At 38.8% G+C, this 13,672-nt stretch overlaps 1 protein-coding gene across 3 annotated transcripts in view; it reads left to right on the top strand.

Moving 5' to 3' along the window:
• The window catches only part of OSBPL1A (oxysterol binding protein like 1A), a 264,920-nt gene that overhangs the window by 40,544 nt on the left and 210,704 nt on the right, over positions 1 to 13,672 (top strand). For all 3 annotated transcript variants that reach the window (XM_066246326.1, XM_066246325.1, XM_066246324.1), the window contains 2 exons: positions 3,036 to 3,121; positions 3,846 to 3,920. In XM_066246326.1, coding sequence (XP_066102423.1) covers positions 3,036 to 3,121; positions 3,846 to 3,920 — 161 coding nt within the window. The remainder of the gene's footprint in view (positions 1 to 3,035; positions 3,122 to 3,845; positions 3,921 to 13,672) is intronic.

Genomic DNA, 13,672 nt, shown 5'->3' with positions numbered 1-13,672 from the left:
ATTCACCCGGCACGCCCACCAGGACTGATGCTCTGCCCATCTGGGGTGTTGCTCTGTTGCAACCAGAGCCATTCCAGCACCTGAGGCAGAGGCCACAGAGCCATCCTCAGTGCCTGGGCCAACTTTGCTCCAATGGAGCCTTGGCTGCGGGAGGGGAAGAGAGAGACAGAGAGGAAGGAGAAGGGGAAGGGTAGAGAAGGAGATGAGCGCTTCTCCTGTGTGCCCTGGCCGGGAATCGAACCTGGGACTCCTGCATGCCAGGCTGACGATCTACCACTGAGCCAACTGGCCAGGGCCGATAGATATTTTTTTTACTTGCATTTCCAGCTTTCTTGTGCTTGTTGTCTTTTTTTTTTTCAAATTTTGGGCCCCAAAATTAAGGTGAGTCTTATACATTGGAGTGTCTTATACATGGGGAAATACGGTATACTTTATATAAATTATGAATGGTTTTCCAAGAAATAATAAGTTTTAGAAGCAAAATAAGACCTTATATTGGCAATGTCAACACCTGTTTCTGCCTAGTGCTGTCTTGTCACTGAGTAGTAGGTCTGAATGTGAAGTTATTTGTTACCCATAACGTTATTTGCCTATTACCCATAACAAGTTATCTGACTGTTCTTTATTACACCATAACTGTAACTGGTGTTTCACAGTGTTTTTGTATTTTATGTAGGGTATTGTTCTTTGTAAATATTTCTAAGCTGTATGTTTCTTACTCTTGAGCAAAAGATTTGGATATCCATAATAAGTAGGAAAGGGTATAAAGAATGTGTGGAGTATTTAAGAATTAATTTAGGATTTTAGAAATTGATTTCTTTATCCATAATCCCACCTGGAACTAGGCGTAAGGAGACCAGTTCACAAGCTATTATAGTAACTTAGAGAAGACATTCTGGGCTAGATGGGAATGGTGAAAAGTAGAAATCAGGCAAGAGTGCTGCTTCTTGTGCTGCTTCTCTCTCACTGGAGAATGAGGTGAATAACAGCTCAGTTTGTTGTGAAAACAAATGCGGGAGGAAACTAGGTAGTCTGTGCCTGTGGGTATGTAAGATGACAGTTGGGTTCAGCTTTGTGCTTCCTGAGCATGATGTCTACTCGTATCATCCAAATGGAGGTAGAAAGTTGGAAATAGAAATATGAATTCTGAAGTCAACAGCATGTAAACAAAGTGGTGGGAAAGGGCAAGGAGATACTGGAGACACCAATCGTAGAAATCGGAGCCTCCAAAGAACCCTGGAAGAAGTGCCAGGGCAGAGAGAGAAACCCTAGAGAATGCAGGGCTGTGGGAGCCAGAGAGGCTTGCGGCCGTGGTAGTAAATGCTGAACATTGTCGTGGTATTGTGGCAGCTGAACAGTGCCCCTGTGATTTGGTAACAACATTTATTGATAAAAATTGAGGACAGTTTTAATGACATGCTGGGAGGTGATCCCAGTCTGCAGCGGGTGGTGGGAGCTGGTAGGAAGGAGGGCGGTGGGAGAGTAAGCGGGGACTGGGAGTGGGAAGGGAGGGTGAGGACGACAGCCGCTGGCAGGGAGCACAGGTCAGAGAGGGGTTTGGTTGCTTTACTGGTTACACAGAACAGATATGAGTGTCTCCTTGCTCCTTTCTGTGTGCAACTGAAGAGGGAGAGGTTGAAGATGAGAAAAAAGCCTCCTGATAAGCAGGAAAGGGCAGATCCCAACATATCCACAACTGTTGCTCCATTAGTTGATGAGGGTTAAACCACTAGGAAGCTGCTAGAGGGCAGCAGAGAGGTGTTTGAGGGAGCTGTAGCCCTGGCTTGTTGGCAAAAGTCATAAAGTAGTGAAGTCACTGACCAGAGACGGCATTGGATTTTGATGGGAAGGTCCACATGACTTCTGTTCTGTGAGGACCGGTGGGTGTGCAAATGACGGGAGGTTCCACCGAGGGTGGGGTAAAAGAGAATGACCATCAGTAGGAACTAGGTTTCAGTTAGGAACAAAAGGTAAAAGAAATGTTCCATGAAATAGACTAAGGCTCTAGGATTCATTCCCTGTGAATCCAGAGGGCACACATTTGAGAGACAATAGATATGGAAATTTGGGAAAATGTCAAACAATTACAGGGACAGTTGGTGTTGGCAGCCCCTCAGGGAGTGGTTAGAGACCTGTTCTGGGTACACTGAAGTTTGTGGCTGAGGTTGGCTCAAACCTAAAATCCAGGCACCGAACGCAGGCATTAAAGCACCAGCTCCTTCCGAGGATTGCCCTTTCAGACTTAGATAGACCCTCCAGGGTGGTGGGCTCAGGGGATTTGAGAGGCTCTATCCTGTCAAGCCTGATTTGGAATTCTGGTAAGCTTTTGAAACTATCTCAACTCTAGGCTATAATGCCTTCCCCTCCCTTTTCTTGTTTGCTAAATTGAATTGCAGTAGTTTCTGTTTTTGCAATACTTGATTGTTTTATACCTTTTCCCAGTTCTGCTGCTAGGATCTCACATTTAATTGTCTTTAATTTTGGTTCTTGTTATCTAAGCTGACTCTGGTAACCCAATATCCTTATTACCTGAGATTTTATCTGAAGTCAAGACTCCATTTTAAATCACTATTTAGGGAGCTTATAGCTTTCCAGATGCTGCTGGAAAAAAATGATCAATTCCACCTTCCCATGTTACAGGCTTTCAAAGAGAGGCTCTTTTCATGAAATACTGTGTCAAGAAAACCACGTCTTTGCTAGATGATGGCAAGATGGTTAGAGACTCAGGACCTTAGAGTCAACAGCTACTGGAGATCATCTAGTTTGAATGTAACCCCCTCATGGCCCCTTCCACCCTTTCGGAATGAGGACATTGACTTAGGAAAGTGGCAGCAGAGCCTGGGTCCTATCAATTCTAATCCATGACACTATTACCCTTTTCAGTCTGTCGTGTCTCGCACCCCCCCACTCATCAGCAGTGCAGTATGAAAGGGAGTGTTGGCCTAGGCATTAAAGTAGCCTGGCGCAGAGAAATTAACTTGATTGTAAAATTACCTAAATTACATCTAAAAATACCTCCTTTTTTCTATTTTTAGGAAGAAGTAAGTCTAATTTGGGCTGGGCACCTCTTCATCTAGCATGTTATTTTGGACATAGACAAGTGGTCCAGGATCTACTAAAGGTATTTATGGCTTTAACATAATGGTTTATTTAAAGCAATAGCTTGTTACTAAAGACACTAATGTTCTTTACTAAATACAGTACATGAATTCGGTTAATTTCTAATTAAAATTCTAGTCATTTGATTTTTACAGTATTGACTTTTTAAAATTGCAAGAGTAGACATGTGAATTAATGAAGATATTACATATTTTCAATTATTTTAGTGTAACAGTTAAGAAAAATAACCAAAGTACATCCTAAGTAATTAAAAATCCTTCCAGAAATTTTTAATGAGCACTATATAAGAGTGCTCATATTTCTCAATTCTGTGATTAATTTTCACATACTGTTATTTCTGAAGTTGGGTCGCATCTTAAAATTGATGTGTACATTTAAATGATGGCATCTTTTTTCCCCCTGAAAACTTATTAAATTGGTGGCAAAGATACGGTATTTCATTCAGAGATGGTTTGTCTTTTTTCAAAAAATGATTTTCAAAGTTGAATGAAGGTGTATAGATTTTTAAAGAAGAGTTAACTATTTTTCTATCTATCAGGTAGATTTTTACCTTTTAGGAAGTTTACTTATTTACTGTCACTGTGAAATGAACTTATCTTTATTAGTGATAGCCAATTAACAATGAGTTTAAGTTTTGAAATATTTAATGTATTTTTTAAAAAGTTATTTTTACCCTTGTATATTTCTTAATATGTGAAGGATATTTAAAAATTTATATTTACTAGGCTGGTGCAGACGTAAACGTATTAAATGACATGGGAGACACACCACTTCATCGAGCTGCCTTTACAGGACGAAAGGTGAAACACATTCTGTATTCAGTGTTTGTAAATGAAATGTTTGGAACAGCAGTCAGAAATGTTTTTTCTTTTATAACCATATGAATTGCAACTGGGAAGACACAGAAATGTATAAACTAACTCTTTGGGTCAAAAGGCCACAAGCTCCTAGTGTTGGACAGTGACGTCAAATATGAAGGTCATGGAGACTTCCTATCTGGGAACCCTGATAGGAGCTCATTCAGTCTCTGCTTGTGTAATGCAGGGATAGGGAATTCCTGATTATTTCTCTTTTATTTTCCCTTCTTTTCCAAGTGAGAGGAGGGGAGATAGGGAGACAGACTGCCACAGGCGCTCTGACTGGGATCGCCTTGGCAACCCCCGTCTGGGGCCAATGCTCTGCCCATATGGGGCCATGCTCGCAACCAAGCACTTTTTAGCAACTGAGGTGGAAGCTCCACGGAGCCTGCCCAGGCTGATGCACTTGAACCAATCAAGCCATGCTTGCAGGAGGAGAAGAGAGAGAGAGAGAGAATGGGGAGGGGGAGGAGTGGAGAAGCAGATGGTACCTTTTCCTGTGTGCCCTGACCGGGAATTGAACCCAGGACATCCACAGGCCAGGCTGACGTTCTACCACTGAGCCAACCAGCCAGAGCCCCTGATTATTTCTTCAAAACACAAACAGACCCAGCTTCATAGAGAAATAATTTACATTGCATAAAACACACCCACTATAAATGTACATTTCAATTATTTTTAGTAGGTTTGCACATTTCTACAACCATCACCACAGTCCAGTTTTAGAATATTTCCTTTTTCCCCCAAGAATTTCCTCATAATCATTTGCATTCATTTTTGCATTCATTCACAGCCTCTAGTCCAAGCTTCAGGTTACCAGTGATTTTTTTTTCTTTCTATAGATATTTGCTATTTGTAGAAATTCCTCATAAATAGAATCAAACTTTTGTATCTGAATTTTTAGCATAATATTGTTGAAGTTCATCCATGCTGTAGTATGTATCAGTAATTAGTTCCTTTTTATGACTGAATAATATTTCATTGAATTGATATAGCACATTTAAAAAATCTAGCCACTATTTATTGGAAAGACTGCCCATTACGTATATTGTCTTGGTACCTTTGTTGAAATGACTATAAATGTAAGGGCTCATTTTTGGACTTGCTGTTCTCTTCCTTTGCTCTGTATGCCTGCCCTTACACCAGGATCACCCTGTCTTTATTACACTAGCTTTATAATTAAGCTTTGATGTTGAATAGTATAAGTCTTCCAACTGATCTTTTAAAAAGGTATTTTGGCTATTCTTAGTCAAAACTTTGTATGTTCATATAAATTTTAGAATCAGCCTCTCAGTTTATCTAAAGACATCCGTTAGAATTTTGATAGAAATTGTGTTGTCTCAAATCTGTAGATGAATTTTGGAAGAAATGACATTTTTTTGCTACTATATAGAAAAACAATTGATTTTTAAAATGTTGATCTTATATCCTGTTTTCTTGCTGAACTTGTTTATTAGTTTTATTAGTTTTTGGTAGATTCCATGGCCTTTTCAATGAACTTGATCATATCAGCTGCAAATACAGACAGATGTGCTTCTTCCTTCCCTATCAGGGTGCCTTCCCCTCTTTATGTTACTAGCTAGATTCCAGTACAGTGTTGAAATGCGTATGGCAAGAGCAGAAATCCTTGCCTTGTTTTTTGATCTCAGAGGAATAATATCAAGTCTTTTACCAGTAATCATGATGTTATAAGTGTCTTTTAAATGTTCTTTATTAGATTGAGAAAGCTTTTTTTTAGCCTGACCTGTGGTGGCGCAGTGGATAAAGCATCGACCTGGAAATGCTGAGGTCGCTGGTTCGAAATCCTGGGCTTGCCTGGTCAAGGCACATATGGGAGTTGATGCTTCCAGCTCCTCCCCCCTTCTCTCTCTCTGTCCCTCTCTCTCCCTCTCTCTCTTCTCTCTAAAAATGAATAAATAAAGTAAAAAAAATAATAAAAAAATAAATTTTTTTTTAAAAAAAGAGAAAGCTTTTTTCCTATTTCTAGTTTGTTGAGAATATTTGCCATAAATACACGACAGATGTTTTTCCTTTCTTTTGAGATACATGATTTTTGTTCATTAGTCCATTAATAAGGTGTATTAATTACATTAATTGATTTGGGGTGTTAAGCCAACCTTACATTCTTATATAAATCCCACTGATGTTGTTAATAATACCTTTTATATGTTGCTGGAATCTGTTTGCTAATATTCTGTTGTAATTTTTTGGATCTGTATTTATGAGCAATATTGCTGTGTAGTTTTCTTGAGATATATTTGTCTTGAGATATATTTGTTTTGCTTCATAGAATGAGCTGGGAAATATTCTTTAGTCCAGTGGTCCCCAACCTTTTTTGGGCCACGGACCGATTTAATGTCAGAAAATATTTTCATGGACCGGCCTTTAGGGTGGGATGGATAAATGTATCACGTGACCAAGACAAGTGTCAAGAGTGAGTCTTGGATGTAAAGAGGGAATCTGGTCATTTCTTAAAAATAAAACATCGTTCAGACTTAAATATAAATAAAACAAAAATAATGTAAGTTATTTATTCTTTCTCTGCGGACCAGCCCGGGGATTGGGGACCACTGCTTTAGTCCACTGTTTCCTGAAATAGTTTATGAAGGATTATTAATATTTCTTCCTTAAACATTTGATAGAATTCACCAATAAAGTCATCTGTATTTTAGACTTTCTGTGTAGGAAGATTTTAAATTAACTAAATCAGGCCCTGACTGGATGGCTCAGTGGTAAAGCATTGGCCTGGCATGTGGAAGTCCTGGGTTTAATTCCCAGCCAGGGCATGCAGAAGAAGCTACCAACTGCTTCTCCATCCCTCCTCCCCCCCTTCTCTCTCAATCTCTCTCTTCCCCTCCAACAGCCATGGCTCAGTTGGAGCAAGTTGGCCCCGGGCACTGAGGATGGCTCCATGGCCTCACCTCAGGTGCTAAAAATAGCTCAGTTGCTGAGCAACAGAGAAGGGACCCCAGATGGGCAGAACACCACCTGGTAGGGGGCTTGCCGGGTGGATCCTGGTCAGGGCGCATGTGGGATTCTGTCTCTCTGCCTCCCTGCCTCTCACTTAATTAAAAAATAAAATACTGCCTGTCCAGGCAGTGGCGCAGTGGATGGAGCACTGGACTGGGACGTGGAGGACCCAGGTTCGAGGCCCTGCAATAGCCAGCTTGAGTGCGGGTTCATCTGGTTTGAGCAAAGCTCACCAGCTTGAGCCTAAGGTCACTGGCTTGAGCAGGGGGTTGCTCTGTAGTGCCCTGGTCAAGGCTCATATGAGAACAATCAATGAACAGCTGAAGTGCCACAACGAACAACTGATGTTTCTTGTCTCTCTCCCTTTCTGTCTGTCTGTTCCTATCTGTCACTTTCTCCGTCTGTAAAAAAATAAAAAATAAAAAAATTACTAAATCAATTCAATTATTTTATATACCTCTGTTCAGATATTTTGTTTTTTCGTTAGTCAGTTTTGGTTATTTTTGTCTTTCTAGATATTTTTCCATTTTACCTAAGGTGTCTAATTTGTTGGCATAAAGTTAATAATATTCTCCAATAATTCTTTCCATATCTGTGGGATTGGTAATATTTCACTCCAGTTTTTGGTAATTTGTGTATTCTCTTTTTGTGTTGTTAGTTTGCATAAATATTTATCTTTTCTTTTTTTTAAAATCTTTTCAGAGCCAGTATTTGGTTTCATTGACTTTCTGTTTCATTTTCTATTCTTTCTCCTTTTTTGTTCATTAAAGACTTAGATTATTGATTTGAATTTATTCTTTTTCAGTAGAGGTTTTTTTTTTTTGTTTTTTTTTTTTTGTTGTTGTTGTTTTTAAGGTGCAAGGAGCCCTGACTGAGAATCACTGGCAACACTATCTGGAGCTGATGCTCAAGTACCAAGCTATTTTTAGCACCTGAGACAGACATGCTTAGACCAATCAAGCTGTCCTCAGCTCCCAGGGCTGATGTTCGAACAAATCAAGCCACTGGCTGCAGGAGGGGAAGAGGGAGAAAAGGAGAAAGGGAGGGGGAGAGAAGCAGATGGTTGCTTCTCCTGTGTGTCCTGACAGAATTGAACCTGGGATGTCTATACACTGGACTTATGTTCTATTTACTAAGCCACTGGTGAGGGCCACAGAGGCATTTTTTTTAAGCTATAATTTTCCCTCTTAGCTACATACAATAAATTTGGACATGTGTTTTTGTTTTCATTTTAACATATTTTCTACTTTCTTTATGGTATAGCATTTTTTCTATCCTGGAGAATGTTTCTTGAGTTCTTGGAATGTGGGGTATCTATAAATTTACATTAGTTTAAGTTAGTTGATAAGGCTGTTATTCTTAACAAATCAGTTTCTGTTTGGTTGTTTTATCAAATATAAAGAATGTGGTATTGTATGTTAGGTTTCATGGCAAGGCAAAATTGAAGTTGCTGATGGAATTGAGGTTGGTAATCAGCTGACTAAGACAGGAACATTAATCTGGATTATCTGGGTGGGCCCCGTGTAATCACAAAGGTCCTTAAAAGTGTAAGAGGGAGGCAGGGGAAGAGTCAGGGTTGGGAGGGAGATGAGCCTGTGAGAGAATGGTCAGAGAGCTGCAACATTTCTGGCTTGGAAAATGGAGAAAGGGGACCATGAGCCAAGGAATGTGGGCAGCCTTTAGAAGCTGGAACAAGCAAGGAAATGGATTCTCCCCTAGAGCTTCCTAAAGGAATGTACCCTGCTGACACTGATTCTAACCCAGTGGGACTCAGTGTGGACTTCTGACTACAGAACTGTTAACATAGTACATATCTGTGATGCTTTAAGCTGCCACTCTGTGCTAACTATCACAGCAACAACAGAAAACCAATACACTTCAATGGGAAAAGCAGCCTCATGCTACCAGACCTGTAGGTTTTCCTCTTTGTTTCCTACTGAATTTGCTGCTCTTACTGACAGTGACTTTTGGCCCTTTGCTTTAAGTCAAGTCAGTTGCTTCTGGCAGCAAAGCTACTGGTTTTCTCTGCCAACCCTGGCCTGGTCAGACTTCTGTGGGGAGGGGGAAGGGAGTAGCCTATGACTAGAAGCCTAAAGACTTGATGTTTTTATCTGAAGTTCTAGTCCTGTTGATTGTGCTCCTCAATTTGTTTGTCTTTAGTGGAGATTCTGCACCATGAATTGATGTTTTGTAATTTTGTCCAGTTTTATAACTCATTTTTAGGATGACAGTTCTCTGATCTCTTCACACCACCATAGTGAAAAGTTGTTTCACTACTTTTTCCTGGTAATTGTTTGGTTATTTGGATGATTTGGTAAATTAACCATGACATAGGGTATATTTCTTGTGTATTCTGATTGTTGACCATATTCTAACATCCCTAAAGGTTATTTGAAAATCTTATAATTGGAAGATGGGTATATTTATTATGAGTTGAAAAATAAATTTATTACATTTTATACTTTTCATTATTTTCGTGACTAGATTTAACTAGTTTTTATATCAATTATCATGAATCAGCCCTTTAAGTTACGTGCTAAACCTGTTTGAAGTACGACCTTTGACACCATTCCAGTATGGTTTTTTTTAGTTGCTCTTATAGATTTTATTCTATCTTTTATTAATTTTTACTTATTGTGTTAAAATGTATTCAAGTGTCCCACTCAATATAAAACCCTCAACCCCAACAATGAACCCCCCACTACACCCCCCTTACCCCCCTCCCCCTAAGTCCCTCCCTGCATTCCCTCTGGGATTTGCTGTCCTGATATCTGTATCTATGTGTTATACATGTGATTTTACTAATACCTTCACCTTCTCTGATCCTGTCTCCTGATCGCCCTTCCCTCTGACAGCTGTCCCTCTGCTCCCTGTGACCCTGCCTCTGCCTCTATTCCATTCCTCAGTTCATTAGATTCCACATATAAGTGAGATCCTATGATATTTGTCTTTCTCTGCCTGTCTTATTTCACTTAGCGCAATAGTCTCCAGGTTCATCCCTGCCATTGCAAAAGGTAAGATTTCCTTCTTTTTCACATCTGTGTAGTTTTCATTGTGTGTATGTACCACAGCTTTTTAATCCACTTGTCCACTGATGGACCCTTGGGCTGTGTCCAGATCTTGGCTATTGTAAACAATGCTGCAATAAACATGGGGGGTGCATATCTTCTTTTGAATCAGAGACTTGGTATTCTTAGGATATATTCCTAAAAGTGGGATAGCTGGGTTAAAAGGCAGTCCCATTTTTTGAGGAATCTCCATACAGTTTTCCACAGTGGCCGCACAAGTCTGCATTCCTACAAGCAATGCAGGAGGGTTCCTACAAGCAATGCAGGAGGGTTCTCCACACCCTTGCCAGTACTTATTCTGTGTTGATTTGTTAATGAACGCCATTCTGACAGATATGAGGTGGTATCTCATTGTGGTTTTAATTTGCATTTCTATGATGATTAGTGACATTGAACATTTTTTCATATGTCTGTTGGTCATCTGTATGTCCTCTTTGGAGAAGTGTATATTCAGTTCCTTTGCCCATTTATTAATTGGATTGTTTACCTTTCTGGTGTTGAGTTTTAGAAGTTCTTTATAAATTTTGGTTATTAACCTCTTACAGATGTGTTGGCAAATATTATATATTCTCTCATTGTGTGGGTTGAATGTTTATTTATTTTGACTTTTTATTTTGTTAATGCTGTCTGTTGCTGTGCAAAAGCTTTTTAGTTTGCCATTTGTTTATTTTCTCCTTTATTTCACTTGCCCGTGGAGACATCAGCAAAAATATTGCTACGAGAGATATTGGTGAGTTTACTGCCCATGTTTTCTTCCAAGATGTTTATGATTTCGGAATTTACTTTTAAATTTTTTATCCATTTTGAGTTTATTTTTGTGAATGGTGTAAGTTGGTAGTCTAGTTTCATTTTTTTGCATATACCTGTCCAATTTTCCCAACACCATTTATTAAAGAGACTCTCTTTACTCCATTGTATGCTCTTACCTCCTTTGTCAAGTATCAATGGACCATAAAGTCATGGGTTTATTTCTGGGTTTTCTGTTCTGTTCCATTGATTTGTATGCCTGTTCTTATGCCAGTACCAAGCTGTTTTAAGTATAGTGGCCTTGTAGTATATAACTTGATATCATTCGGAAATGTGATACTTCCCACTTTATTCTTTGTTTTCAAGATTGCTTAGGCTATATGTGTTGTTTTTTGGTTCCATATAATTTTTGGAATATTTGTTCTTTATCTTTGAAGTATGCCATCGGTATTTTAATAGGAATTGCATTAAATTTATAGATTGCTTTGGGTAGTATAGACATTTTAATGATGTTTATTCTTCCTATCCATGAACACTGTATATGCTTCCACTTGTTTGTATCTTCCTTGATTTCTTTTTTTAATGTCTTATAATTTTCTGAGTACAAGTATTTTACCTCCTTGGTTAAATTTATTCCTAGGTACTTTTTTTGTTGCTGCTGTTGTTGCAGTATTGAAGAGGATTGTTTCCTTAATTTCTCTGACAGTTTATTGTTGGTGTATAAAAATGCCACTGATTTCTGAACATTAATTTTATATCCTGCCACCTTGCTGAATTCAGTTTATCAGGTCTAGTAGTTTTTTGGCTGAGACTTTAGGGTTTTTCTAAGTACAGTATCATGTCATCAGCAAATAATGATAGTTTTACTTCTTTTCCAATTTGGATGCCTTTTATTTCTTCTGTCTGATTGGTGTGACTAGGACTGTCAGAACTTGGTTGGATAAGAGTGGTCAAAGAAGGAACCCCTGCCTTCTTCCTGATCTTAAGGGGATTGCTTTTGATTTTTGCCCATGGAGTATGATGTTGGTTGTGGGTTTGTCATAGATGGCCTTTATCATGTTGAGGTATGTTCCCTGTATTCCCACTTTGTTAGGGGGTTTTGATCGTAAATGGTTGCTGGATTTTATCAAATGCTTTTTCTACATCTGTTGATATAATTATGTGATTTTTATCCTTCCTTTTGTTTATGTGATGAATCACATTGATTGATTTGCAAATATTGTACCAGCATTGTCTCCCTGGAAAAAATCCCACTTGATCATGATGTGTGATCTCTTTAATGTATTGCTGGATCCAGTTTGCTAATATTTTGTTGAGAATTTTAGCATCTGTGTTCATCAGAGATATTGAGTTGTATTTTTTTTGTTTTTGTTTTTGTCTGGGAAGCTTTTTATTTCTCCTTCAATTTTAAACGATAACCTTGCTGGATAAAGTAGTCTTGGTTGTAAGCTCTTGTTCTGCATTACTTTGAATATTTCTTACCAATCCCTTCTGGCCTCAAGTGTTTCTGTTGAGAAGTTGGATGTCATCTATATGGTGGCTCCTCTGTAGGTAATTAACTGCTTTTCTCTTGCAGTTTTTAGTATCCTTTCTTTGTCCCTTAACTTTGGCATTTTAATTATGATGTGTCTTGGTGTAGGCCTCCTTGGGTTCCTCTTTAATGGGACTCTGTACTTCTTGAACTTGTGTGACTTTTTCCTTCATCAATTTAGGGAAATGTTCAGCTATGATTTCTTCAAACAGGTTCTCTATTCCTTGTTTATTCTTTTCTCTTTTAGGAACCACTGTGATATAGATGTTGTTTCTCTTCATGTTGTCACAGAGGTCTCTTGGAGTTTCCTCAGTCTTTTTGAGCCTCTTCTTTTTGCTGCTCTGCTTCTGTGCTTTGGTTTATCTTGTCCTCTAAATCACTGATTTGATCCTCCACTTCATCCAGCCTGCTGTTGATTTCTTCTAGTGCAGTCTTGATGTCTGATATTGTATTTATTTCTGACTGGTTCTATTTTATGATTTCATTGTCCTTTTTGACGCTTGCTGTCTATTTAGGTACTCATTATGACATCCATTATTGCTCTAATATCCTTGAGCATTCTAAAAATCATCATTTTAAACTCTGCATCTGGTACTTTGGTTCCTTCCATTTCATTTAGTTCTTTTTCTGGGGATTTCTCTTGTTGATTCATTTGGGTTGTATTTCTCTGTCTGCCAATTTTGTCTGTGTATTAGGTAGTGCAGTCTGACTTTGAAATGTGTTGTAGTGTCTTTATGAGGAAGATGGGCTCAGTCAAGGCTGACCCTTAGAACCAGCCAGTGTGTTTGTTAATGTGCTGACACTTGTGAACCATCTAGTGTCTTATTAATGCTGAGAATAAAGTACCTTCTGTGGTAAAAGAGTAAAATAAATAAAGGCAGGGGGTTAGTTGCTATGCTAGACTTTGTGGGATTTCAAGTAGTTTAATTTGCCTAGCCGTTAATAAATAAACTGTTTACTGTTTCCCTTTAGAGTCCTGCACCTCTCATTCTTTTCTGTGTACGTAAGTTCTTTGCCATCTATTTCCACACAGCTCAAGTCTACCCATTCTTGAAAGTGCAGCTCATACACTGGCTCCATGAATTCTCTCCTGACTTCCTGCAACCAGAAGGAAGCTGTGCTTTTCTATTCCTACATGCATGAGATCACTTTCATTCATCTTGTACCTTGTATTCTAATGATTGTTATTTAAGTCTCAACTCTGCTACTAGATTGCAGAGATGCTTTCAAGGAATTAACACATTTCATTTTTTTGTGTCATCCACTAGCACCAACCATGTCTTACTGCTCATCTCTGTAAGTACTTGGACCAGGCCAGTTCTCTTATCCATGCTTTGTTCTTTATATATTTGACCACTTCTACTATTTTCTTTTCTTTT

This window comes from Saccopteryx bilineata, chromosome 11 (genome assembly GCF_036850765.1).
Source record: "Saccopteryx bilineata isolate mSacBil1 chromosome 11, mSacBil1_pri_phased_curated, whole genome shotgun sequence".
In the NCBI taxonomy this organism is placed as follows: domain Eukaryota; kingdom Metazoa; phylum Chordata; class Mammalia; order Chiroptera; family Emballonuridae; genus Saccopteryx; species Saccopteryx bilineata.
Note: the sequence above shows the minus strand (reverse complement) of the source record. Positions and strands in the feature narration are given on the sequence as shown.